At 45.5% G+C, this 24,187-nt stretch overlaps 1 protein-coding gene across 1 annotated transcript in view; it reads right to left on the bottom strand.

Annotated features, from left to right (window-relative positions):
• The window catches only part of LOC6616542 (MOXD1 homolog 2), a 111,951-nt gene that overhangs the window by 38,466 nt on the left and 49,298 nt on the right, over positions 1–24,187 (bottom strand). Inside the window, exon 3 of the mRNA XM_032718195.1 lies at positions 2,285–2,440. Coding sequence (XP_032574086.1) covers positions 2,285–2,440 — 156 coding nt within the window. The remainder of the gene's footprint in view (positions 1–2,284; positions 2,441–24,187) is intronic.

Below are 24,187 nucleotides of genomic sequence, written 5' to 3'. Positions count from 1 at the left end.
CAATTTGCACAATTGCCGCTCGTTAAACGCGAAAAGGAAGTGGGTCTGCTTGGGGGCGAATTCGGGGCATTTGGGGTCCACTTCTCGCAGAAACGCAAACAATTAATAAATTTTTAAGTGCATGGCAAATCATGCCCTGCACGCTGACCTCAAAGTTCTGGACAAACCAAACTCAAACCTTGCAAATGGCTCTGCACACAATACATTATTAATTTCTCCCACCCCATCACCCACCTCCCCCGCCACCCCTACGGATGCACAACAAACAGCGCTTAATTTGCCAAATGGTTGCTTCTGCTTTCCCACTCCACCCTGCACCACCCACACCCCACGCCGCACTCAATGCAAAAAACTGCAAGTTGTAGTTTACTTTTTATTCATGGGACAGCGGGGGAGGAAGGGGAGGGAGCGCACAAGATGCAAAATACCTTACCGAAAATGGTGAAGTTGGGGGAAAGCACAAAAGCAAAGCCAAAATGGGGAAAACTTCTTTTGAGCAGATGAAAGTGGGGATAGCGATTCAGTGGATATAATATAACCTACAAGTTAAGTTATTAGAAAGAAGAGTATAGAAATTTGAATCACTCAATATGTTTCCATGACTGCAACACTTTCTTTAAAATCATTATATAAAAAAATACTTGCATACAAGTAAGAAAAATTCAATCGAGATCATTTTCGATGAAGTGGATGCCAGTTTCCAAGCGAAACGGATTTCAAAAAGCAAATACTCCCTGAGATACTAGGGTATTTGGATTGTACAAATAGTGGCAAGCTGGGATGCCCCTCCCCCTGTCCCGTCTCCGTTTATACACTCCCTGATTCGGAGTAAATTGTAGCGGCAAACTTAAGCGAACTGCGTAGAGCGGGGTCAGCTAAAACAGAAATTCATTAAAACTTTGCATTGTGCTCCAAAATTGCCCCACAACAAAGCTTGCCAAGGCTACAACAACATTAAGTACTGGCTTATTGCAAACTAATTTGTCTAGGGCGATTTGGCCAAAAGACTTTTCCGGGTGAGATGGGGTCCCACCGAATGGTGGCCAATCCCCGGGATTCCACTCAGTCCTATCCATGCGAGTTCACTGATGACGCGACAAAATCCAATTAATATGCTAGACAAATAAAATGCTCGGCTCCCTCCCACAAAAGTGTCCTTGGATCCTGGAGGCGAAGGCCAGGGGAAGGCGAGGGAAAGAAGGGTAAGGGGACTTACTAGGACCGTTTAGATAAAGCAATAACCAAATGTGTCTACGAACAAACACACGCGACTCTGCATAACATTTTTTGCGCACCCCGCTCCCTTTGGGTTAGTCAAACTTGAGACACACTATATCTCAATATGTGTATACTCTTTGTGGTTGGGGCGTTCGGTTGCCTTTGGTCCTTGTCGCCATGTCTGGCATATGTGTCCTGTGCCCTTCCTCCTCTCCCTCCAGCAAGTATTCGGGTGTTTGCGCCACGCGCTTTGTTTACTCAAGTTAACCAGAAAGTTTTCTTTAAGATTTACGCTTAAGTTATACGTGATAAAACTTTTATCACTATGACTTGTTCGCCCGCTTCCCCGGATTTTCCCGATATCTACGGCCTTGATGGAGTGCCAAGTGCTGGCTGGCGATGGAGAGATTTGGCAGCTAATTGCACAGCCAATATGAGCCTGTTGGAATGGCCCAGGAGTGCAGCTAATAAGCGGCAGCAGGGCTTAAAGGATATCGGATGCAACCCTTAATCCGCAGTCCGTAATCTTTGACCCTTGCTGCTCGCGTCTGGGAAAAAGGAAGCGGCCTCGGGGCTGATTCCGTATGCTTAGCATGCCACAAATTTCACTGTTTATATTTGGTTAACGTTATTGCCGAAACGGGAACCACTCTGTTCCTTACACAGAAAAACAAATCCATTACATTGTGAAGGGAATCTTAAAAAAGATTACTTGATCAAGTATTGAATAACCATTTCATATCGCCCTCTTCTGTACGTTTTTCTCATATATGACTATCCAGAATAACCATTAACTGGCACAAGACAAATATTTTTTCTCAGTGTTCGCCCACGAGCTCCTCCCCCGAGAAAAGTGGAAATCACTTGAGTACTTTGATGGCAGTCCCTTATATCATAGCAGTTGTGGTGGCGGCACTCGGAAACTTTTATTAACATAAACTATGAGTCAGGCTGGACTCCGACTTCATACCCCCGCCCCCGCAGAGGGTATAAATTTCACTTGCAGCTGCCGAAAGTTTGACCAGAATATTTATTAAAGAGTTGACTCCGGATGGACTGAACTCACCGTGATGGCGATGTCGTGGCTGGGGTCGCATGTGTCCAGTTTGCGTCGGAAGCGGAGGACCGTGTGGGTTGCGTTCTCGTAGCCCAGCATCAGCATATAATCCTGAGAGGGATCCACCACCGGCTCGGGGTCTCCTTTCCGTGTGACGTGTCGATCCTGTAATCAAATGCAGCGAAAGCGAACGGGGATTAATGAATGGAAAACGCGGGAAGAATGTGAGAATAATACTTAATTTACATCTCCGTGCTTTTGCACCTCTGTGAAGATTCTGGGTTTCGTTTTGGAAACGTAACGAGATATCGGATATTTTTCCATATCATTAAGCAGAAGTCCTGTGTTTTTAGTTCTGACCCCCGAACTTTTCCAGCACGTTGGTTCTAGTGTTTTCTGTACATGGAGTAGGTGCGCTTATTTCTCATGATATTTTTTGGTGAAGTAATCTAAACTTTCCACTGAGTCCGGGAGCACCCAAGACATTTTCTCTTCCCCACAAAAGGCCCTGCACTTTTGGCTCTTCCAAGTGTTTTGACAGAGTTGCCAAAGTTAAAGTTCTATAAGTAGTTTTGCCCAAGACCAAGGAAAGAAGCAGATGGGTAAACCCTTTTTCGGTTTAAAAATACAAAAATGTTCGTGGGCCTCGTCCCTGTCGTCCCCACCATCCCCATCGTCCCCATTCGTCCTTTCTCCTCCGATTTCTTTGCACATGTTGGCCGGCCTCGTCGAACACAGAAGCCAGATAGACGTGGGTGTATGTAAATTCTTATACATATAACAACATGACCCCTGCTGTCTGCCTGCTCAATATTTGGAAAATGTTCTCTCAGCTTGTTGTGGCTGAGTGCTGGGCGATGGGTGGTGGTCGGTAATGGGTGGCTAGGTGCCGGGTGAAAGGATTCGGCTTTTCATATTGGCAGTTGACTGGAAATGGGCGTTATGCTTGCCATCTTCCCTTGTCAGCCCCATCTCCCCAATTTCTTTGCTCTCCATCTTTTTGTTGTTTGGCAAAAATTTTGATGATGTTGGCAAAGTCAAAAGTGGATTGGGATGTGTATGGAGATGGGGGCTTCTCTCCGCCCTTCGACCGTAATTGAAGCTGATGGAATTCGGGGAGTTGTCTTCAGAGTGGATATTTCAAAATTTTATTGATTTAATTATTTGTTTTCATATGGAACTATGTAGAGGCTTCCCAAATATTCGCTTTACCTTTCAATCGGCAGGAACACAACTCTGCTTGTTTTGGCTTTCACTTGGCCAGGAATCGATTGAAATTGAAGGCGATTTATTGCTTATAAAATCTTTGAATTTAAAATGTTGGCCGGAGGAGCTAACTTTTGAATTACTTAACTGGCTTGGTTTCGATTTCTCCGTTTTCCATTTAATAATTTTGCTCAATTCATTTGGGAGATTGTATTCTCCATCATTTACGAGGAAACACGCAGCTGGTGGTCAGTGCCTTGGTCCAGCCTCCACCTGAGCATTTGATTTATTTCTGCTAATGCCGCATCTTTTATCACACTTAACAGGATGTGCACTTTCCCAAGCTGCTTTATCCCGGCTGACAGATTATAGCGCATAGAAAAAAGTTATCCATCTGTCTTATCCTCGACAAAGCGCCCTCCTCCCACTTATCCCCCTCCCCTCCCCATCACATCTGATAGCGAAATGAGCGTTTTCCATCATCTAATTACCTCGAAAATTTCCCACAAACACACACGCAAGCGGAGAGGCTGACTCACCCATGCACACACTTACACACACACACACACCTGAGGCTGTTGCAATTAATTTGCCCCAATTTATATCATCTGGATCCAGTGCTGCGTGTTGTTACCGACCGAATTACATGCCGGCATTTAATTAATCATATCTCAGACCCTGCGCCATTTGCCATTTTAGTTAGCTAATTAAAAGTTTTTCTTCTCCCGCTTCGCCGCTGCTGTGGCGAAACATTTAACATAAATTGTAGAAATATCATCTATGGCGCGATAACTGCCCCTCTCCCTCGCTCCCCCCCTCTTTCTGACTATTCGCTGTCCTTTTTTTTTAAAGGGGGAAGGGGAGGTAATCTGGGAACGCATAATTCAAGATCGCAGGCGCGCAGTTCCTCTTCCCGTTTTGCCTGTTTTGCACAGCTTCCCTTTTAATTTTACATTATCTACCCAAACCGGCACACACACACTCGCACATAGTGCCAAACACATAGTCATACCTTGACATGTTTCCCGCTTATCTAGAAAAAAGAGAGAGAGAGAGACAGCGGCAACTGACGGAAATTAAAAATACGCGCTGCAATGTTGCAAGCACCCAACATGAAGCGACGTTATCAAAATCTGCGTGTGCGTGGGCGTGGTCGCTGTCCGGGGAAGGGGGCGGGGCGGCAGGTGGTGGGTGGAGTGGGGAAGGTTACCCAGGGTCGTCGGGGTAATTATGCAAAAAGGGAGGGCGCATAAATTTGCAATATTCTTGCAGCTGCTCTCAAATGCCAACGACGTTTAAACTGCTCGCAACTTTATTTGTAGGTGTGTGTGGGTGACTTCCCATGGGTGTGTGTGTGTGTGTTGGCAGCACAAAGACTCTCGGAGAAGAAGCAGAAATGTCGCCAATGTCGACTGAAGGAAACTGAGAGGGTCTTAAAGACAGTGTTCATGAGTTTTGAGATAGATTTAGTGATAAATCATAACATTGGTCTACACATTTCAGTCTTAATTAAACAAAAATAAGCAGAAAAACAGGTAGCCTTTAATTAAAAAACCTGATTATTAAGCAGTTTTTTCCAAATACTTTCTAATTAGGCAAGGCAAGCTGTTAACACCATTATTTCGATAATTAATGGGAGTGTCTTCTTAAATTTTGTTTCTCTTCTTCGAAAGAGTATTCCTTTAAGACCTTTATTGAAATTTGAATTTCCCACTTTCTTTTTAAGTTGCATGCCACGTTGACTCGGCTCTCCTGTTGTACTTGTCGCAGGTCCTCGACGCTGCGTTTCCACCACCACCCACCGACTCCTCCCCATCTTTCCCAGCCGGATCCCGTTCTCGTTCTCGTTGGCGTTGTCAACGCACACGTTTTTTTAATTGCTGAAATTTTATCACACCTTCATGGTTCGCAGGACTCGTAAATTGTAATCCTTGCGCGGCTCTCGTCGCGTCTGCCTGACTACTTCTGCTCGAGCAGACAGCTCCTTGCCCTGGTTTGCCCTGGTTTGGCCTTTTTGCGATGTTGTCATTAACGTCGCTGCCTCTTAAGCATTTAATAGCCTTGTCAAGACTTTAATGCCTCTTAGCCGGAGCTCCTCTTCTAATGTGTGTGTGTGTGTAGGGCGGAGGCGGGGAATCGGAAATCGGAATGGGGAAGGGGAAGGGGCGGTGACTGGGGGAAATCAATAAAAGCAGCGCACAAATTAAGCACCTTTTGCGCTTTTCCCCCTGCCGGTTAGTTGCTTTACTTTGCTTTTCCAGGCCGCAACGTGAATTTAATAGGATTATGCGGCAAGGATGGGCAGGCGGGGAGAAAGGGGACTTATGCAAAGTCCTTCCACTCTGCGCCACTGCAATGCTGGAAACCCTTTGCGCCGCCACACAACATGAACCTAATTGTCGTGATTTTCGCCTGATGGCAACTTTTCACACTCCCATTCGCAGAATTGTGGCTCGTGGAGGAGGAGGACCTCCGCCCAAGTTTTGTTATGCCAAAAACAAACTTCGGAAATTTATGATAATTCAACGTCAGCTGGGACAGTTCAGGGAAGTACATAGAGGGGAACCGTCATCACGGCAAACTCAACTCGACTCCGCTCAAGTCATCTGAACTCAGCTGAACTGACAGCTGGCTAGCAAAGGCCTTGGAATATGCTCGCAGCACACATTAAACTTATTGCCCACCCCCACTCGAAGCGCGACTAATGCCCGGCATCGTGTACAGATTTACTCCGGAGCAGACGTACAGCAAAAGGGTTGGTTCTGGCTCCCCTCCTCACTCCCACTGACTTCCACTGACTCCCACTGAATCCCACTACACATATCACACGAATATCAAAATGTTAGCATTCCTTTCTGTTCACACACAGACCAACTAATGTGTGCCTTCGGAGAGTTGCCAGCAAAGTTCTTCGGAGTTTTCACGCTTTCAGAAAGGTTAGCAGCTTACGACAGGTTCCTATGATTCAGATGGAGCGACCTCCGGGGAAAACGGAAAAATGGCAAACGGCTTCGAAGTGTGATGAATGGAGGTAGAGGTCTGCGGGCCCAAGCTCTTGAACTCGTAATTTCCCGAGAACTTGTCGAGCCCACCTCTGCGAAACGCCCCTTCCTGCTGCCAACTATCTAACTGTCTCAGCTATCTATTGCCATTTGCCAGTGCCAAAATTGTATGCAGCCTCCCCCACCCCTACCCCGCCTCTGAGCCGGCTCCTCTGCTGCGCTGCTCATCCTGTTAAGTTGGTGGCATTGTAAATTGTTTTCCTGTGCACTGCTTGTCCTTCCTTTCCTGCGCCATTTCCTTGCCTGCCAGCCGGCCAGCCTTCTAGCCTGCACTTGATGTACTATACTATATGCTAGAGGAGCTTCTTTGGAGAGCCAAGTGAGTTTTCCTGCTCACACACTCGCCCGCGCTTGTTTTGGCTTAGGAATTGATGGCGTCGCCGCCGTCGTCGTTTGATGCCTTATGTACATTTGATTACGTATCCGCCATGTTGGCTGCTTATTTGCCTGCAGGAGTGCACAAAGTCTGCTCTGTGTGTACAATGTGTACATCTCTCGGCAGGGCAGACTCTCCCCTACGTCAGCGCCAAAAAGAGAGCGCGCCTCTGGGCAAAGTCATCAAGAAACGAAATCTCCACCCAGAATCAGGCTCTAGCCCACACCCAGGCAATTCCACTTCCAAATCTCCCACTCCCACTCCCGCTCGCCCGTCTCCTCTGATGATGCTGATGAGTAGTTGGAGGCGTGGGGCGGGGCGGTCTGATGATATTGGCATTGGCAGGCGACTTCAGTTGGCTTAAATTACCGCTGCGAGCAAGTATATAAATTAATATAGTTAAAGTGTGTTCAAGGGGGGATCGAGTACGTTGAGTGTTTTGGATGGTATTGAAGCCTCAGACAAAAACCGAAGGAGCTTGTATCCTCCAGCCAGAGTGCTCTCTATCTCGGACTCTGGCAAATTAAATCGCTTTCAGTTGATTTTAAGCCAGCCTGGCTGTCCGTCTGACCATCATTCAGTCGGATTCTCATCTTCGGGAGCTGCGTGTGTTTGCCTAACCCTAGACTTTGGCCGGCTTTCTACATAAGCAGCATATATATGCAGACACTGCAGATTGCTAGTTAATATTTTATGAAATCAAACAGCAACAAATTGTGCAATGCAATGCAACTTGGCCGGCACCCGCCCTCCGATTGTAAACATTGTATAGATCCAAGTGGAAGAATCCTTCATTCATCTCCCTCTCCATCTTTCAATCATCCCAACCGAAGCCCAACGACCCACTGCATTTCTATCTATCCCGCCCCTCTATTCATGCAGATAAAAGGCATTTTATTAAAATTGAAATTGCCCAACGGACTTTCGGCTTTTATTTTAGATTAAATATCAATCACTTTGTCTTGTTCAGTCAGTGTGGCAATTTGTAACCCAGCGGAAAATGGAGCAGGCGAACAGGAACGGGAATGACAGCAATTGAACGAGTTAAATGTTCTTCAATGGTCATATTACATTAAATCGTCCAGTGATTATTGCCCACTAAGGCTGTATGAATGCATGCGATGGCATTCGACACATATAAATTAGTCCGTGCCATTTGTCAGTCCCGTTCCCCGGCTCCTCCAACAATCCCCCGACTTTCCCGCCTCGCCACTTGTCCGTTGATAACTGTTAAATTCATTGATGCATTAAGCAGCGTTGGACAGCCGGACAAAAAGTGGCATATTAAAATGATTAAAAACGGGCAGGAGGTGTGGCATGGAATGGGGTAGGATGGGTGAAAACGTGGTCGAATGAAATGCAGCTGCACACAATCAAAATCAAAGTGGAGCACAGCGCACAGAAAGAGTAACATCCGGATTAATGAAAGTGCACAGTGGACATTCGGACAAGTGGATCGACCAATCAGGTGTGTGATAAGAAAGACAGCTCCAAACTATGAACTACTAAAGTTCTTTCGCTTTAACAAGCTCTTTTCTCTGCTAACTATTTCCATACTTGAAGTAATTTTAAAATAGCGCCGTAATAGCGTTATTGGACCAATTTCAGAATATTGCATTTAATGGCCAAAAGGAAGAGATAATTTCATTGTTGTTCTAACCCCTAATTGGACAGCACTCATCAAAGGGATTCTTTAATTTCCAAAGTCAACGCTTGTTTAATTTTCCACTTCTGGGACCGCCCCACTCCCCATTGTTTTTTAGCACTCTCCTATCCGCAATCTCAGTCTCGTAGCCCCGAGGGGGAACTTGATTCGCCCATTTGCCCATTTGCATTAAACAATTTCTCGAAACCCAACTGGCAACTCAGCTTGGCTGAACCTGATGGCTGTCCATAACCGGCGGGATCGGGTACGGGTGGGGTGGTGACGTAATGGACGGGAGGGGGAGCGCAAACAACCCTTTTAACTAGTGCGCTCAATTAATGTCATGTACACAACCCACTTAGCTAGTCCCCACTGTACTGCGGCGTCATCATCAATGTGACATACATATCAAAAAGGCAAATTCAATTAACAAACTTTGCACGTCACTCAAAATTAACTCTAGGGCGTTCATCCAGATACTTCTCCCCATCCCCCACTCCATTATCATCCGCCCACCCCCTCCTTGTTGACAAATACCGCAAAAATGGAGGAATAAAAAGAATTCATAAAAAGGGAGGAATTATGAGAAGAAACAAAGGAAGCGAGATAGAGCGAGCCAGAGGAAGTGACTATTTTTTATATATCGCTTTCAATTGTCCGAGAGTGTGCCGCCCAAACGCTGTTGGCTCTCTCCCTCCGGCCACGCCCACTCGCCTGCGAATGCGGATGCGGATGCGAGTGCGCATACCATTGCGGATGCGGATGCTGGATGCGAATGCTGACGCTGATGATAGCACTCTGCGTTTGATGTTGGTAAGGGGGCGGGGCAGTCAGAGATAGCCCAACGCATTATACAATAATGCGTTTTTATAGCAAAATTAAATTATAAAGACGAAAAATTGTATTTGTCATATTGTTAAGCTGACGTCTGTCACTTTTCGTCTGTGGTTGCGGGTGGTGTCCCTTCTGCAGCTGGGTGGTGGGTGGTGTTCTTTTGGTTCTTTGGTACCGTGCAATTGGTGGTCAGGAGCAAGCACTCCTGCTCGGACAGACTGCATCAATAGTCGATGATCCGGATTTTCAAGTAATCTACCAGTTTACCAGCCAGTTCTCTTTCAAAATAATAACGATATCATAAATAATAAAAAAAATAATCAAAACTTGCAGATATGTACAAATTTCTTTGAAAATACCGTGGTAAAATTATAAATTAATTAAATGAATGCCTACTAGGTACATCTTTCGTCCATCAGTGCAACCAGTGCAAAAGACAACTCTGTCGCCCAGTTTGAACATTGAAACCACTTTTAAATGCGATCCGTAACGGCTGCCATCGAAATCTGTTGAATGTATCTCACACACAGGCAAACCCGAAAACTAAAAGCAAATTCAAATAAATTTCCAATCCCCCAGTGCATTTTTAGCTCTCCGGCCTGCTTTGCGTGGGTGGTGGAAGGGGCGGGGTGGTTGTCTGTGGGATGGGTCTGCCTGTCTACGTGTCGTTTAGCATAAAGGGGTGGGAGGTGTTTTGGGTGGAAGGTTGGGGGAGGTCTGCCCTTAAGGGCTGCATTTATGACACTCCATTTGTCAAGCGAATGAACGACGGCTGGATGAGACGAAGCCAACCAAACGGAATGGATGGAAGTGAAATGAAATGAAAGTGTGTGAAACCGAGAGCCGGAATTGAGGGATTGGCATCGAGATGTGTGTCGTGGGTGTCCTAGGATGCTCCGGCTCCTTTCCCGGTTCGCTTGACTCTGCGAATTCAATTGCGCTTCGGTTTCCAATCCCCAATCCCCAATACCAATCTCCAATCCTGAAACCCTGACAGCATCCATCCCCCACTCCCACCAGCCTCGCAGCCCGTCTTCCCCGACTGACAGAAGTGTGTTTTGTTTGAAAAATTTTGAATTTCGCCGCTGACTTGGAATCGCCTGACATTGACGTTTATTAAGCGTTTTTGACACTTTCCGTGCCACCAGAGAGTTATCTCAGAAAAATGAACTTGCACTCGTCCCGCAATGAAAGTGCCCCTGCCCTCCGGCTCACCACTTAACCACTCAATGTCAGTCGCAGATTGGGGATTGCCAGCGACATTCGGATTATATGCCTCGGAACATTTTCGGCTATTTAATATTTGTGCAAAAATTTTATTTTAATGAGCAAATGGTGTCTCGCATCCCGCATATTTTCCAAGCACACATGTGTGTGTGTGGTGTGCACCCTTTGTGGCAGCTGCTCCTTTTTTGGGATTCTTTTTTGTTTGTGACTTTGTTTGGAAGTTTGATAAGCTGTCAACCCTGAGGGTCGCTTTTAAAGGGCGAATTTGATGAATATATACCATGGGGACGACGGGACGACGGGACGACGACACTTTAATAAGTGCACATTGAACGAAAGAGTGGACTTTTAAATTCAAAACAACTAAGATTTGAGATAGAAGTCTCGCGTAAATTCCCGCCATTTCCATTTGGGCAACAGCTCACGTATTTTATGGCCTATTTTTTCGGAGAAAACGAAATGGCTCATTTCCGAAAAAATGTACAGGAAAATCCTTTTTCTAATTACTGGTCCACTGGCGTTCTCCCTTTTCTGTCCATTTTAGCCGGCCCGTCCCTTCCGTTTCGTCTATTATTAAGGCCATAAATCCATGATCGCTTTGATATGAGTCTCATCCCCACCGTTTTTATTTCGCTCCTCAGCAAATGCCACCAAAAACGTGCCGAGATGCCTGGAGCCCTTCGGCTTGTTTCCAATTCGAGAGGGAAATGGGCGAGGTCGGGGTAACGAAGATAAAAAACGTAAATATCATTGTTTGCGTCATAGTCCAGGGGAGCTGTTCCGCCGGTGGGGGTTGGGCCAGTAATGGGTGGTGGGTGCCCGGCAGCCAAGCGGCGAATGCTGAAAAAAGGTTAACAACGACATTGGCATTGTTTTCACTGCCGGGGAGCAACTCGGAAAACACGTTTTTTGTATCCTCTCCCCGTTTCTCTGATTTTTAACAAGTTTGCAAAAGGTTTTCCCTGCGGACCCCAGGGAATGAACACCTTATCACCAACTTATTGCATCCGCCGGCAACAATTTCGAGTGTTTCGGCCTGGTTTGTGTGAGTGTATACTATACTGTAGGGATGTGTGTTTGTGGCTGTGTGAGGAATGGAAAACGCTTTCCCCTTTCTGGACACACGCACACACACACCGAGACGCCAAGGGTTTCCCCATACACTTTGTGCTGTTGGTTCTTGTGCCTGGCGGCGGATACGTAAAACGTTTTAATTACATTTGTATGTTAAAACTTCAATTGACGCAGGCATCGCCGGGCGCCCCAAGCCAACTCCACCCCTCCGAACCCTGGATAACCCGGGAAAACCCTTGGATCACCCAACCCCAACCCTCCGGGATTCGCTCTGCCGCTCAAACATTTCGTTGCCTCAAACGCTTTTAAACTTTAAACCGGGCTCGGAGGGGGTATAAAGTGTTTATGTGGGTGTGTCTGAGTGGGAATTAGGATATAACTAGATTCCACTTGCAGGCGAGTTTTCTGATGAAGGTAAATGGCAATTTAGACATTTGAAATTTACCTTGTAGCTGTTGGGCTGTGTGATTGTACGTCGCCACGAATGTAAACAAACAAAATTAATGTCAAAAGTCAAATTAATTGTATACTTAATTGAGAAATTTCCGATTCGTAGAATATTGAATAAAGTGTCCCATTAAAATGCAAAGGGCTTAAATTCACTGATTAAAATTAAATTTGTATTATTTTACTTATGTGTTTTTATTAAATTTCACAAGTTTTCTGCTAAGCATCTTCTTAAAGTTGTTTATTATTAATTATTCATAACATAAGTTTTTACTTATGTTATGAATAATTAATTGCTTTTGCAAAACATAAGCCGAATTTTAGATTTCCTGACAACGTAACAAAAATCCTTGGGCTCAGGAGACTCACGTCACTGAATAGATTTTCCGTTCGCTCAGGGCTTCCTATTTATTTTGTCTAAACCCCAATTTAATTTAACTAAACTGTCAAATCAAAAGCTCAGGCCTAGCACAAACACCCCAAAAGCACCAAGATGGGGAGTTAACCAGGCGGCCAAAGTCAAAGTGGGCATGGGGAGACCTCAGTCGGGTCCTTAGCCGTAGGATCCTCGATCCCCCGACGAGGGAAAGCCAAGGAGAGCTTAGAGCAGATGTGGCAGCGGAAATGGAAGTAAAGGGAAGGCTGTCAACCTAAGCGGCTAACACTTGTGTGTGTCAATTTTATTTGATGAAAACACAAACACAAGCGGAGAGCAGATAGGGCGAGATAGGGGAAGCTGGCTTGTTGCTATTTGTAGAGAGTCCTGATTGCTGTCGCAGGCCAGGCCGACCAGGACATGTGCCAGCTGCCATCATCGTGGTCCCCTTTTAGTGCCAAGTGTTATCGGCAAACAAATAAAAAAATACATTCGAGTGGATGGAGGAGGGTCAGCCGGAGAAAGCCTCTTCTCTACCTCTTATTGTGTTTACTTTAGGGATAATTTTCGCATGTGGCAGGACTTTCCACTCACTCCATTGTTCGAGACCAATTCCCCAATCTTAATTCACTCAAATTCGATTATTGCTCCGTGCACTCTCGGGCTTGGAGGTTAAAATAAACTTTCCAGCCAAGGAGTCATTTATTTCTACGTTTAAATGGTGAAAAGCGAGCAGCACCAACAAAGCAACTCTAACAATAATGGCACAAAAACAGCGGGCGAATAAAGAGCTACACTGAATGAATTGCTTGGGGAATAGAACATGAAGCGAGGAGCATGAATGCAATCGAGTCCTTAGAGTGTATATATGTATAAGATCCCATTGTGCAGCGACTTTGGTGCTAGCTTTAAAACAAAACAAATGATTACTGTACAGTCGAAACATCAGCAAACTTAAAGACCTTAGAACCCGGGTTCTAATCAAAAGAGTGTTCAAGAATCAGGCTCGGAAATGACGGAGCAATCTGCCCAGATTAAATGGAATTATTCAGGTCCGAATATAATATCCCAGACAAATCAACTTTTATTTGGCTGACTTCACTTTCAATATCCGGGCGTCCAATTACGTTTTTTGTCTTCGCCCGTCCCCGGAATTATTGTTATTTATCAGCAATTATTTAGGCACATCTGCTATCTGCTGCAACCACACTCCAGAGACGCCCACTTCAGAGACCCCCACCCCAGCAACAATTTTACACATCCCCAATTGCTCTACCTGCCCCATCAGGCCTAAACTCATTGCTAGATTAACTCAATTGCCTCGAACGCGGAAGTGTAGTGTTCGTCCCAGGACTAACCCCAAAGACATGGAAGTGGCCAACCCCCAGGGGCCGAGTTTGAGTTGTATCTGTTTAAATTCTACTACTTTGTGCATTTGCGCCTTGTTCCTGAAAGCGTGCTGTAATTTTTGGCTCTGTTCTTGCCACTGAGTCACTCCCCCGAAAAATGGCAGAGTTCGGTTCGGTGTTTTGGTGCTCACCTTGCCACAAGGACTCAAATTCACGCATACACGAACAAACACTTTGGGCGAGGCACGCACCCACACACACACACACTTGCCTGCGGAGAGCAATAAAATAAAAATTGAAAACACAAAGGATTTATAGCTCCAATAGGTTTTCAAGGAGCCTTCAAAAGCTCAGTACAATTGCCATGAGGGCGGCGAAACCCCGGTCCAAACCTACCCAGTCTGCAGGGTACTTCTGCTCTCGGCTTTCAAACAAACCGAGTCGAATTTTTTTGTTTGAAGGCTGGTTGTAACCGAAGCAAAGACACTCATTGCATTGCAAAGCCAAAGCCTGTATTACACAATTTTGTTAATGTATCTCATGGTTTACGATTAAATGTAAGATGCATTTCTTGGGACAGATACAGATGAAAGTATTGGATTTTTGGAAGAATCGTAATAATAATCGTAACAGTCGTTTGGTTCATCGCCCAAATCTTCGTTCCAATTGTCATGCCCTAGGGATTACCCTTTTTTGCTCTACAGGGTATGCATATACAAGAGGAAGATATATTTAAGCAGCCATTTCATTGTTTATGTGCCTGGGTGTGTCTCTGTCTGACTCCCTCGCCATCGGTGTGTCAGTCGGTTTGTCTGTCGACCTGGCGGTGGGCATATGGCGCCCACAGATTTAACTTCTCTGATTATTTTTCCACTTCCTGGTGCCATCCACCCAGCCACCCAGTTGCCCAACTGCTGGCCGTTTCAGTCCCACCAACCTGGCCTATATGTTCTACCTTTTTCGCCCAATTTTTACATTGATTGAAGTATTTTCCGTTTTGTCGGCTTTCGCACGCCTTGGGCCATGTGGCTTTCGGATTTGGATTTGGCTTTGGCTTTGACTTTGGCTTTGTCTGCCTTTTAGACACATGCAAAATAAACAAAACAAGAGCGGGAAGTGTCGAAGGGAAGAGCGTTTCTCCTTCGGCGAAGGTGCAAATAAATATTCTGGGAATTCGGGAGACTACGAAAGTTTTGTTTTTCCCCAGTGCGACTTTAATGAGACGGAAGCAGGCTGGGATTCTGCGAAAGGGAAATTTATATAAAGTGAAAAGCTGCTTTGAATTCTGCCTTGTTTTCGGATTTTTCTTTGGGCTGATTTTGTGCGTTTGCGTCTACTTCCTTTGCTTCGGGCCTTTGAACAATATAAAAAGCTGAAGTTGTTGGTGAAATAAAAATGAAATTACTTAAAATTTGTCACAATAAGCCGGTGCCCGCCCGCTCTTCTAGCCACGATGTTTGCCTTTCTGGCTTCTCTGCGCAATATTATTTTGTATTATTAAAATTGTTTCAAATTGCGAGCGACGTACCTCTAATAGCTCGGCAAAAACAGCAACAAAGCCCTCTAATGGACCATATTGTGCCTTTGGTTTTTCATTTTTATTGCGAATTTAGGCATCATTAGTTACGGTTTTTTAATAAAAGACCAACGGTCGTCTCCCGACCGGACTGGGCCAAGTTTGATTTGTGTGCATTTTGACCGCCTTAAGTGCGCCTTTGGGTGCCATTGTCTCGCTCGATGTGGTCAAGCTTTGTTTGACTTGGAGCTCGTTCCGGTGGCCGCAAAACTTTGACAGAAAGTTGATAAATAAAAACTTTTCTTGCGGGGGCATTTCGCCGAGGCCAGTGAACAAATGTCCGAGTATTATCCAAAGATGTTGGCCCAACCGATTTCAATCGCCTGGCATGAATTATCGAGGCGCTCTTGGCGCTGGCAATCCCGCCCTAGCCAGTATTTCTAATTAATTTTCCATACTGAATAACCCGAATGCTTGGACACATTTTCACCGCCTTAATCAAGTCACTGAAATTCCATCATCAACGTACATCAGAAATACTTATGCAAATAACTCAGAGGCTTTGGCCGCCCGAGAACGCACCCAGCTTCCAATCTCAATCCCAGTCCAGCTTCCAATCCCAGCTTATTTCTCCCCCAGTGCACTTGTCTCCGCTGGCTGAGATCGGAGGAGTCCGAGACGGAGGCCACAATCTGTGGCACTTTAACACCTACCTTCGGAGGGTAGGGCTGGGCCTTTAAAAAAAAAAACTACCGACTGATGACTGGCCCGGCAATCATTTTTCATGCTAAGCTCCAACGTCAGCCATTTGGTTTATGGCCTTAATCCTTTTCTACATAAATGGGACCCGTACCCGTACCCGTGCCCGTACCCAACCCAACCCAGCTCAGCGAATGCCACGCATTTCATCATTAGTCAGCGGACGCTAATGCCCAGTTCCAGTTTCAGTTCGCAGTGCCCATTCTCAAATCGCCTTGTCTCCAGCTACTGGGCATGAAAGGGGATTTATGGGGAGCGTATATATTGGTGCTGCCTACGCATTCGCATTCAAGAGTACACATTTATATATATAGATATAGACCGAGTGTGTGTGTTCCCCACCCCAGCACTGCAGCCATAATCAAGAGGCCGAAGCGTTGACTAAGTACCCAGGAAGTGCCAAGGTTGTTGCACTCACTCCCCGTCGCCTCTAATCGCCCCTCCTTCTCTCCGCATGCCCACCAGGCGCCCGGTCCAGCGTCCAGTGGCTTTTAATTAACACGCGGCCCGGGCAGGAGTCCCCACGCAGCGTCCGCAATCCGGCAGCATCACCATCATAATCGTTCCCTCCATCCCCGTGATGAGCTGCGGCGGTTGCTTCTATTTCCAAATCAATTCCATGCAGTTTTTAATAAGTGCACTAAGAAAAAAGGTTACTAGCTTTAAGGATTCTCATTGCTAAGGGTAGCATATTTAATTTGTTGGAGAAATATGTTGATATCATCTAGGTGTAAGTAAATAAAGTCCCCTTGACCAAGTAGACTTATTAAATTCCCAAAAGATTTTTAGAACTACCTACTTTCCAACGATTTTTCTCAGTTTACAGCACTCACATTTCGCCCCTCGCACTGCTCCATACATGCATACGTGCATACATGTATGTAAGACGACTTCCCTTACCGATTCTTGAATATGATGTCATGCTGAGCGCTTTTCGGAGCCCCACCATTTCCCGATGAAAATCCCCCAGAAACTCCGCGCAGCGGGCGTCTGTTTAGCGCTTAATTAATGATGAATATAAAAATTGCCGCCGCAAAGAGAAAAGAGAGCGCGATGCAGCTTGGTGGAGGGAGATGCAAGATATGGATTTAGCTTTAGTTTATTTTTATTTTTGCGTTCCGCTTGCCATTCACCAATTGCAATGTCACTTAACTCGCCTTTCGAAAAAAACACACACACTTTACATAAATATGCTTTCACGCAACTCCTTTTGGCTTGGTGGCATCTGCAGTCCCGTTAGCAAGTAAAGTGTGCGGATATCAGCTACAAACGCCAAAACAAATATACAAATAGCCCAGGCTAGAAAGGTTACCCGGTTCAAGATGGTCATTTACCAATTCAGCTGGCCGATGCAGAGGATGCAGAGCAAATCTATCTACATCTTTTGGGCCGGGTGTGATTTCTGGTACCTCTGACAATCAAAAAGTGATTAGCAAGACACTCGACAACAGCGGCGACAACTGCAAAAACAATTGGGAATGCCGGGCGCCCGAGCCTGGGAAGCGAGAATCGCAAGAAAGAGGCGAAGAGGCAAATGCTTAACATACAAACACACTTAACGTGTAAACATGGTTAAAAGAGCGTTGACCATATTGGGCTGCACTCCGGCGGTTTACGCACGCCAGCAGCACGAACAACAGGTACAAGCAGCGACATTGGCAACGGGACGGGCTAATATGACTGGCCGGCCAGAAGAAGATGCTGCCTGGGAACCGGTTGGAACTGGTTTGGCGCTGGCCCCTCTTAACCCCTTTCTCCTGCTGACATTATCAACATAATCAAGGGGCCCCTCTCTGTGCACCCCTCCCCCCTTTTCGCGTTTTCTAAGCCTTTTCAACGCTCATAAATTGAGCTGGTGAGACACCAGCGAATATTTTGCAAACGCAACGAAAATTGCGGCCAGGCCTGGTTGGGATGAGGGAGAGTGTGGGGTTGGGAAAAAGAATCTTTCGCATATGGCCAACGGTACTTTCTGCAATTATCCGTTGTCTTGGCCAAGAGGCGACCGTTGTCGAAGATGCGGCCGCTAAAGCAAATATGCGCACTTGGCATTGTCCCGCCGAAGACAACGACGCACTAATAGCCCCGAAGATGGGGCCTTCAGCTCGGATGGGATGGAATGGTAGAGGGGTTCCAGTATCCAGTAACCAGTACCCAGTACCCAGGATCCAGTCATGAGGAGTGTCTTGGGGTATGGGATGGCTGTTTTGCGGTTTTTGAGGTTTGCGTTATGTGCAATAGATTATCAAAATGCTTAGAGGAGCCATGAAGCCCGGGAAGACGAAACAACACGACCAGAGGCTTTTGACCAGGCCCAGGCCAAATCCAGCCGGGCCATCCGACAACGGTTTATGTCACATGAAAGTAATGAAATTAAATTTCTCCCTGCCATACACACACAGGCTCAGACACTTTGTGCAGTTTTGATATGTGCGATAATTTTAAAAGTCAACCAACTTGGCCAGGACAAGTCTCAGCTCAGACCGGAGTCTTAGCCAAAGACTGAGTAAAAGCCAGAACCAAAGGCCTGGCCATCTACGCAATATTCTGCAATCAAGTGTGCATATTTACTTCCTGTAATTGAGCATTTATGGCTTTTATGGCCTAACGGATTTGCCCGTCCTCGGTCTGGGCCCCTCCTCCATAATTGTTACGGCTTTGACTTTGAAACTGACAAGATGGTAGGATGGTGGGATGGTAGGGGGATCGGGATTGAGATCGAGGCGGAGTCATCGTGCGCTTAAGTCTATTGATTATAAAGTTTATGCATAAATTGTAAATTGATTTGGCAGTTAATTGATTTGCCAGTTTCTTCGCCCTGCGAATAATCACTGCAATTCCGTTTTGTAATGCTGACCAAAAAGGGAGTGGACCGCAAAAGTAGTAAATAGTTTTAAGCCCTATTTGCAATTTGCAATGGAAGAATATAGCTTATCATCGCAAGACTAACAGTCCATTCTTATCCCATTGAAGAGCTTTCACACATATCCCCTCAACTCCCCGTAACAATTGGGGCAATTTGCTATCCACACTCCCCACACTCAATAAAAGAGCCCAAGGCAATGTCGAGGGTAAATATCACAAAATTAAATAACAAAATATTTATGCGTCTGGAAAGATATAATAGAAAAAATTTAACTATTATTTATTTGGTTTGGGTTGGTGCTTTCGATGCGCGAGCACAGAAATTGCTGGAGGAGAACCGAAACCAGAACCAGAGGGTTTCTCATCCATATAATTTGCCAGCATGTATTTATGATTTATGAAGGAGTGTCTGTGTGCGTAGGCGTTCTGTGAGTGTGCGTGTCGCCACTACAAATAGTGCTTTACGGAACAATAGAGAGTGCGATCCAGAATAGCCATTGAGCTCCGCACGCGAATCGCTTCAGCTATGGATACCGGGCTCACACTCCCGCGGAACACGCACCCAACACTCCCATAGCCACGAATAAAAATGGAAGAGGAACAAATTGGATAATGTCTATAAAACTAATTGAATTCTAAGCGCTGAGCACGCCACTAAGCCACAGCTGTGAGAAAGTAATGAAAGCACCAGCGGACCAATCAAACAAATACAAAAAGCGAGTAACAAAAGCTGAGAAAGAAACCCAGAACTCCGTATCTGAACTCTGAAGTGATGACATGCAAGCTGTTGGATAGAAGTTATTTACGAACCGATGACGAGTGTGTGTGGGCAGCAGATAGAATTTGTGGTATGACCAGGGGAAAAACAATTTCACACACAAATTGTACAAGCAGAAAAATTACTCAAAACACTCCAAGACGTTCGCATGTCATGGGCACCAAAAAAATGAAATACGAAAAGTGGAAAAGGAAAAAACGCAGAACAAAACGCTCATTACTCATATGCCAATCAAAAGGGAGAGCTGGGGAGTTTTCCGAACCGGACCCCAAGCAAGCCGCAGATCTTGCGATGCTCGAACTGGACCGAATGCCATAATTAATCATCCGCCGATAATTAACAGCACAGTTCGACCAAATAGAACATCGCGCTAATGCTAATGCCAATGTCGATGGTAATGTCGAATGTATCTCGCAGATACACTTTATCTGGGGAAAAAGTGCGCACGCATGGGGTTCAAAAGGTTGCCAAAACTGTTGTTTCATTTCGAGCAACTTTAATGAGTTTGTAATGAAGCTTCGGCACCGGTTCGTCTTATTTTTGTGCAGCGTAACCACTTGAAAATGAGATAAACAGATGGACACCGACCAGATACATTGGAAACCAAGAGCAAGCCCCCTCCCGCCGCCGCCGCCGCTGTCAATTCTTAGGCAACCTTGGGTTTGAGTGATGTACTGCGATGGCCACAAGCACAAAACATCGACATCGCATCGATGGTCATTAGCAAAAGATGACGACGACGACTGTGATGTTGATGGCGCTCCGTTGATGTTGCGCACTCGTAATTCTCCTATAATGGATCTGTTATCTCTGCGCTTAATGGGTTGGGTACCTACGAGTGGAGCGGATCGGGGTGGGGTTGCCCGCAGGGGTAAGCTACATTCAGAGTGACTGACAGTCTTGAGGCATGCTTAAAACTTGAAATTAAATAATTAGTCGCTGGCCAAGTTCGCCGTATTCCACATTTTTTGTTTTGTTTCGCTGCGTATTTAGATGGGGCCAGGGTAACGACCTTTTAAGTTCTTTTAAGATACTAATCGCTTCTTGGTTTTTGTTGGCTGCTCTAAACAGCTAATGGCTTGTTGTGGCTTGTTTGTTGTAGTTCACTACCGCCAGCGAGTGCAACAAAGTCGCCAGCCACTTCGGATGGCACTAATTAACGTCAGAAGAAGAAGAAGCTTTTGGCTTTGGGCCCTTTCGGCCTTGGCCAGCCGGCAACAGCGGGCGCTCGGCGTTGAAACCATTTTCACAAAACTTTTCTCTGATGCGTATTAATTAAAATTTTGATAAGACTCCCGCTCCTCGGGGCGCGTGTAATAAAAGTTGAAAATAAATTACACGAAATTAGTATTTCTCTTTAGGTGTGGCATCATCATCATCATCGCCGCTTTTCGGCGCAGCGGCAACGGCAAAGGGCTTATCGCAAAAGTATCTACAAAATAATGGGCGACTAATAGGCCGGGACCCCATCCCCATTCCCATCGGCATCCGCATCCCCATCTCCAGATCCACTTCTTGGCTTGTTGATTATGTCAGCTTTTAAAGCGGATTCGCCGAGGCCATTTAGTGCCTGTCCCCGTCTTCAATTCAGTAGAGTTGACTCGACTTGACTTGACTTTGCGTGACTTGGCCGACTTCTACGTCTCCTACTCTGCGGGTGAAAGTGGGCAAAGTTTCTGCTCGCAGGGGAACTCCGAGAACGGACTTACAGAGTTACACTTATTGTCGTCGCCGGCGCTGTGGGAGTGTCAACTTCAGATGCTAGTCAACTGGCCAATAAATGATGATAGTTCTGGGTGAAATCCGAGAACCGGCTGCTGGGAAAGCCTGGGTAGCCAAACAGAGAGATAAGGAGGGAACCCGAGGAAACTTATCAAATATTTGTCCCACTTGAGTGATATCCCAATAAAGCTGTGTGTAAGCTGTTGGTAAGACTTAGGAATGTTTTAAATGCCAGTTAGATGCGTGCTTATCTGTGAGATACATTTCAAATACATTTCTCAAAGCAGTTTGTTTATATTCAGATATTAAAATTATGTTGATGTGATTGAATTCGTATTGCGTTTGTTGCATTATCAAATTGTTTGTTTTATTCTGGACTCTTTTCAATTTGGATGTTTTATGTTCATGTATTTTATGAATTTTACTTAGTAAATATTAAATATTTTCCAACAGTTTCTAATATTGAAAGTTGAGCTCACTCAATTGGCTTTAAAGTTTTCCCACAAGCCTTTCAAAAACCAAAATAAACTTCTTGAGGTTTTGTCAGACTCGCGAAATAATCATAATAATGGCTGAGGAGGCTATAACCATGCCAGCAAAAACGATTTCAAGTATGCCAGGCCAAGGCACATGGCAGTTGCCCAAAAAGCCGAGCCAAAGGAAACCCAAATTGAATGCGAAAATTCCCACACATTGTTCAATCTAATGAGAACTATGTCAATGGCTGCTCCATCGTTTATCCCCCATGTGCGCCCTTCCCGCCCAAAATACTTAAGCTTATGCTTATATATTTGCCCTTGGGCTGACACTTAAGATAAAAACTCTTGACAGAGAGAGACTCTCGATGTCGAGTCGCCCGTAGGCTTTAGGCACCGGATTCCATTCCCTCCGACTCAGCTTAAAGTCAATTGAACAAATTCTAGAAGCAAGTATTTTATGGTCAATGTTCTGCTCCCTCCCGCCCTCTCGATGTGTGTTGAATTTTAAATGGAAATTCCATAAATGCCAGCCACATAAAAATGTACTGGCCTATTCATATTTCATACCCCTCCTGGCGACAATAGTATTCCAAAATTTAGACAATTAGTGGGCGACGAGGCTGCTCTGATTGCCATAAATATTTTCAGATCGGAAATATGCATAATGGCATAATTTGTTTCAATTAGCAGGCCGGCCAGCAGACACTTGTAATTATAAACTTAGAGGCGATAAACTTCTCTGAATCGAGGCGAGGAGGGAAGAGGCGAATCATGCATGCCAAGAGCACTGAGCCCGGGGCAAGTGCAAACTAGACCTGGTCCTTTATCATGGCTGTGTCCTTCCTCACTCACCTTCGCTTGTGCACCTATGGCACTTAATTAATATATTAAATCGGCATATCTATGTCAGCTCTAATTAACCTTTTAACCTCTCCACAAATCGGCGCCCATACAAAAAGGCAAAGCAAAGCTCCCCAGCCCACCTACCCCCACAAAACCGGGGTGGTAAGGTGACAGTCACGAGTCCCATTATACGATATTGTATGTACAGTTTGAAGCAACTCGCAATTACCAACGACACGTCAAGATGTGAAATTAACACCGTCACACAAGCAGACCGAGCAGGGGGCGGGGCAGGTCGGGGGCGGTAGACAGACATATTAATGTATCTGGCTGGTATTTAACATTCAACAACAATAACAATCGCTATGTGTGTGGGTGACATTTTCGTTGGCTGCCTCGAAAATCATTAAATCACACAGCAACAACGAGGAAGAAAAAAGCTTTCTCTGTTTGTGTCACCCGTACAATTGGCCTACCACCCACCGCGCACCGCCCACCGCCCACTCCTGCCCCACGCATATCCTGTCAGGCCAGGAGTGAAAAAAATAAAACAGAGAAAGGAAAACGAAGAGCTACGCAACCACAGCACGCAATAGTCGCATTTCATTAGACACTTTGCAGTGACGACTCCTATTACTCTTCCTGGAGGGTCACCCACTTCAATAGGAGCTGTGAAGGTGCTACCACTTTCTTTTGGCCCAGGACCTTGGCCAAATGACGTCGTCTCCAAGGAGTCTTACACATAAAAACGAAAAATTAGCGTTTTATTGGCTGGCGAGGTCAAAAGTTGGCGGTTGGTGGTCTGTTTCTTGATGGCTGTCCCACGAATTGAAATGGAATGGTTGATCGGTCCCACTAATTTCTACAATCCGATAGTCGCATCGAACAAAACCAGAAGGTGACTCGGACGAACGTGAAATGTGACCTACAAAAGCCAAAAGTAACTATGTATGTCATACCTTGGCTATAATGCCGTAATTGAAAAGGACAAATCCAGTTGGCGACCTCGATATCCTTAAGCACGTCCCAGGGAAATGACATAACGCGGCAATAAATATCTGGCAATAACTCCCGAGCGGCCAGATTAAGTGATATAATCAAGTAACAACCGCAAAACTAAAAACTATTCCATTAGCTAGCTAGCCAGGGAAGCGCGGATGGAGCGCCAACAAAAACTTTTCTGTCCTATGCCACAAATGAGTTTGTCATTATTCAAGCGACCGGGCCGGCGAAACCGTCTACGTGTATATGTACATTTCGCGCACCTTTTTTGTGGGACTGTTTGTTTTTGCCACAAATTAATTACAATCCAAGTTGAGTGGCAAAATGTTTTTCTTGTGTACTTTTCATACAA

The sequence above is a fragment of the Drosophila sechellia genome, chromosome 3L (assembly GCF_004382195.2).
Source record: "Drosophila sechellia strain sech25 chromosome 3L, ASM438219v1, whole genome shotgun sequence".
In the NCBI taxonomy this organism is placed as follows: Eukaryota; Metazoa; Arthropoda; class Insecta; order Diptera; family Drosophilidae; genus Drosophila; species Drosophila sechellia.
The sequence above is the reverse complement of the archived record's forward strand: the minus strand, read 5'-3'. Positions and strand labels throughout refer to the sequence as shown.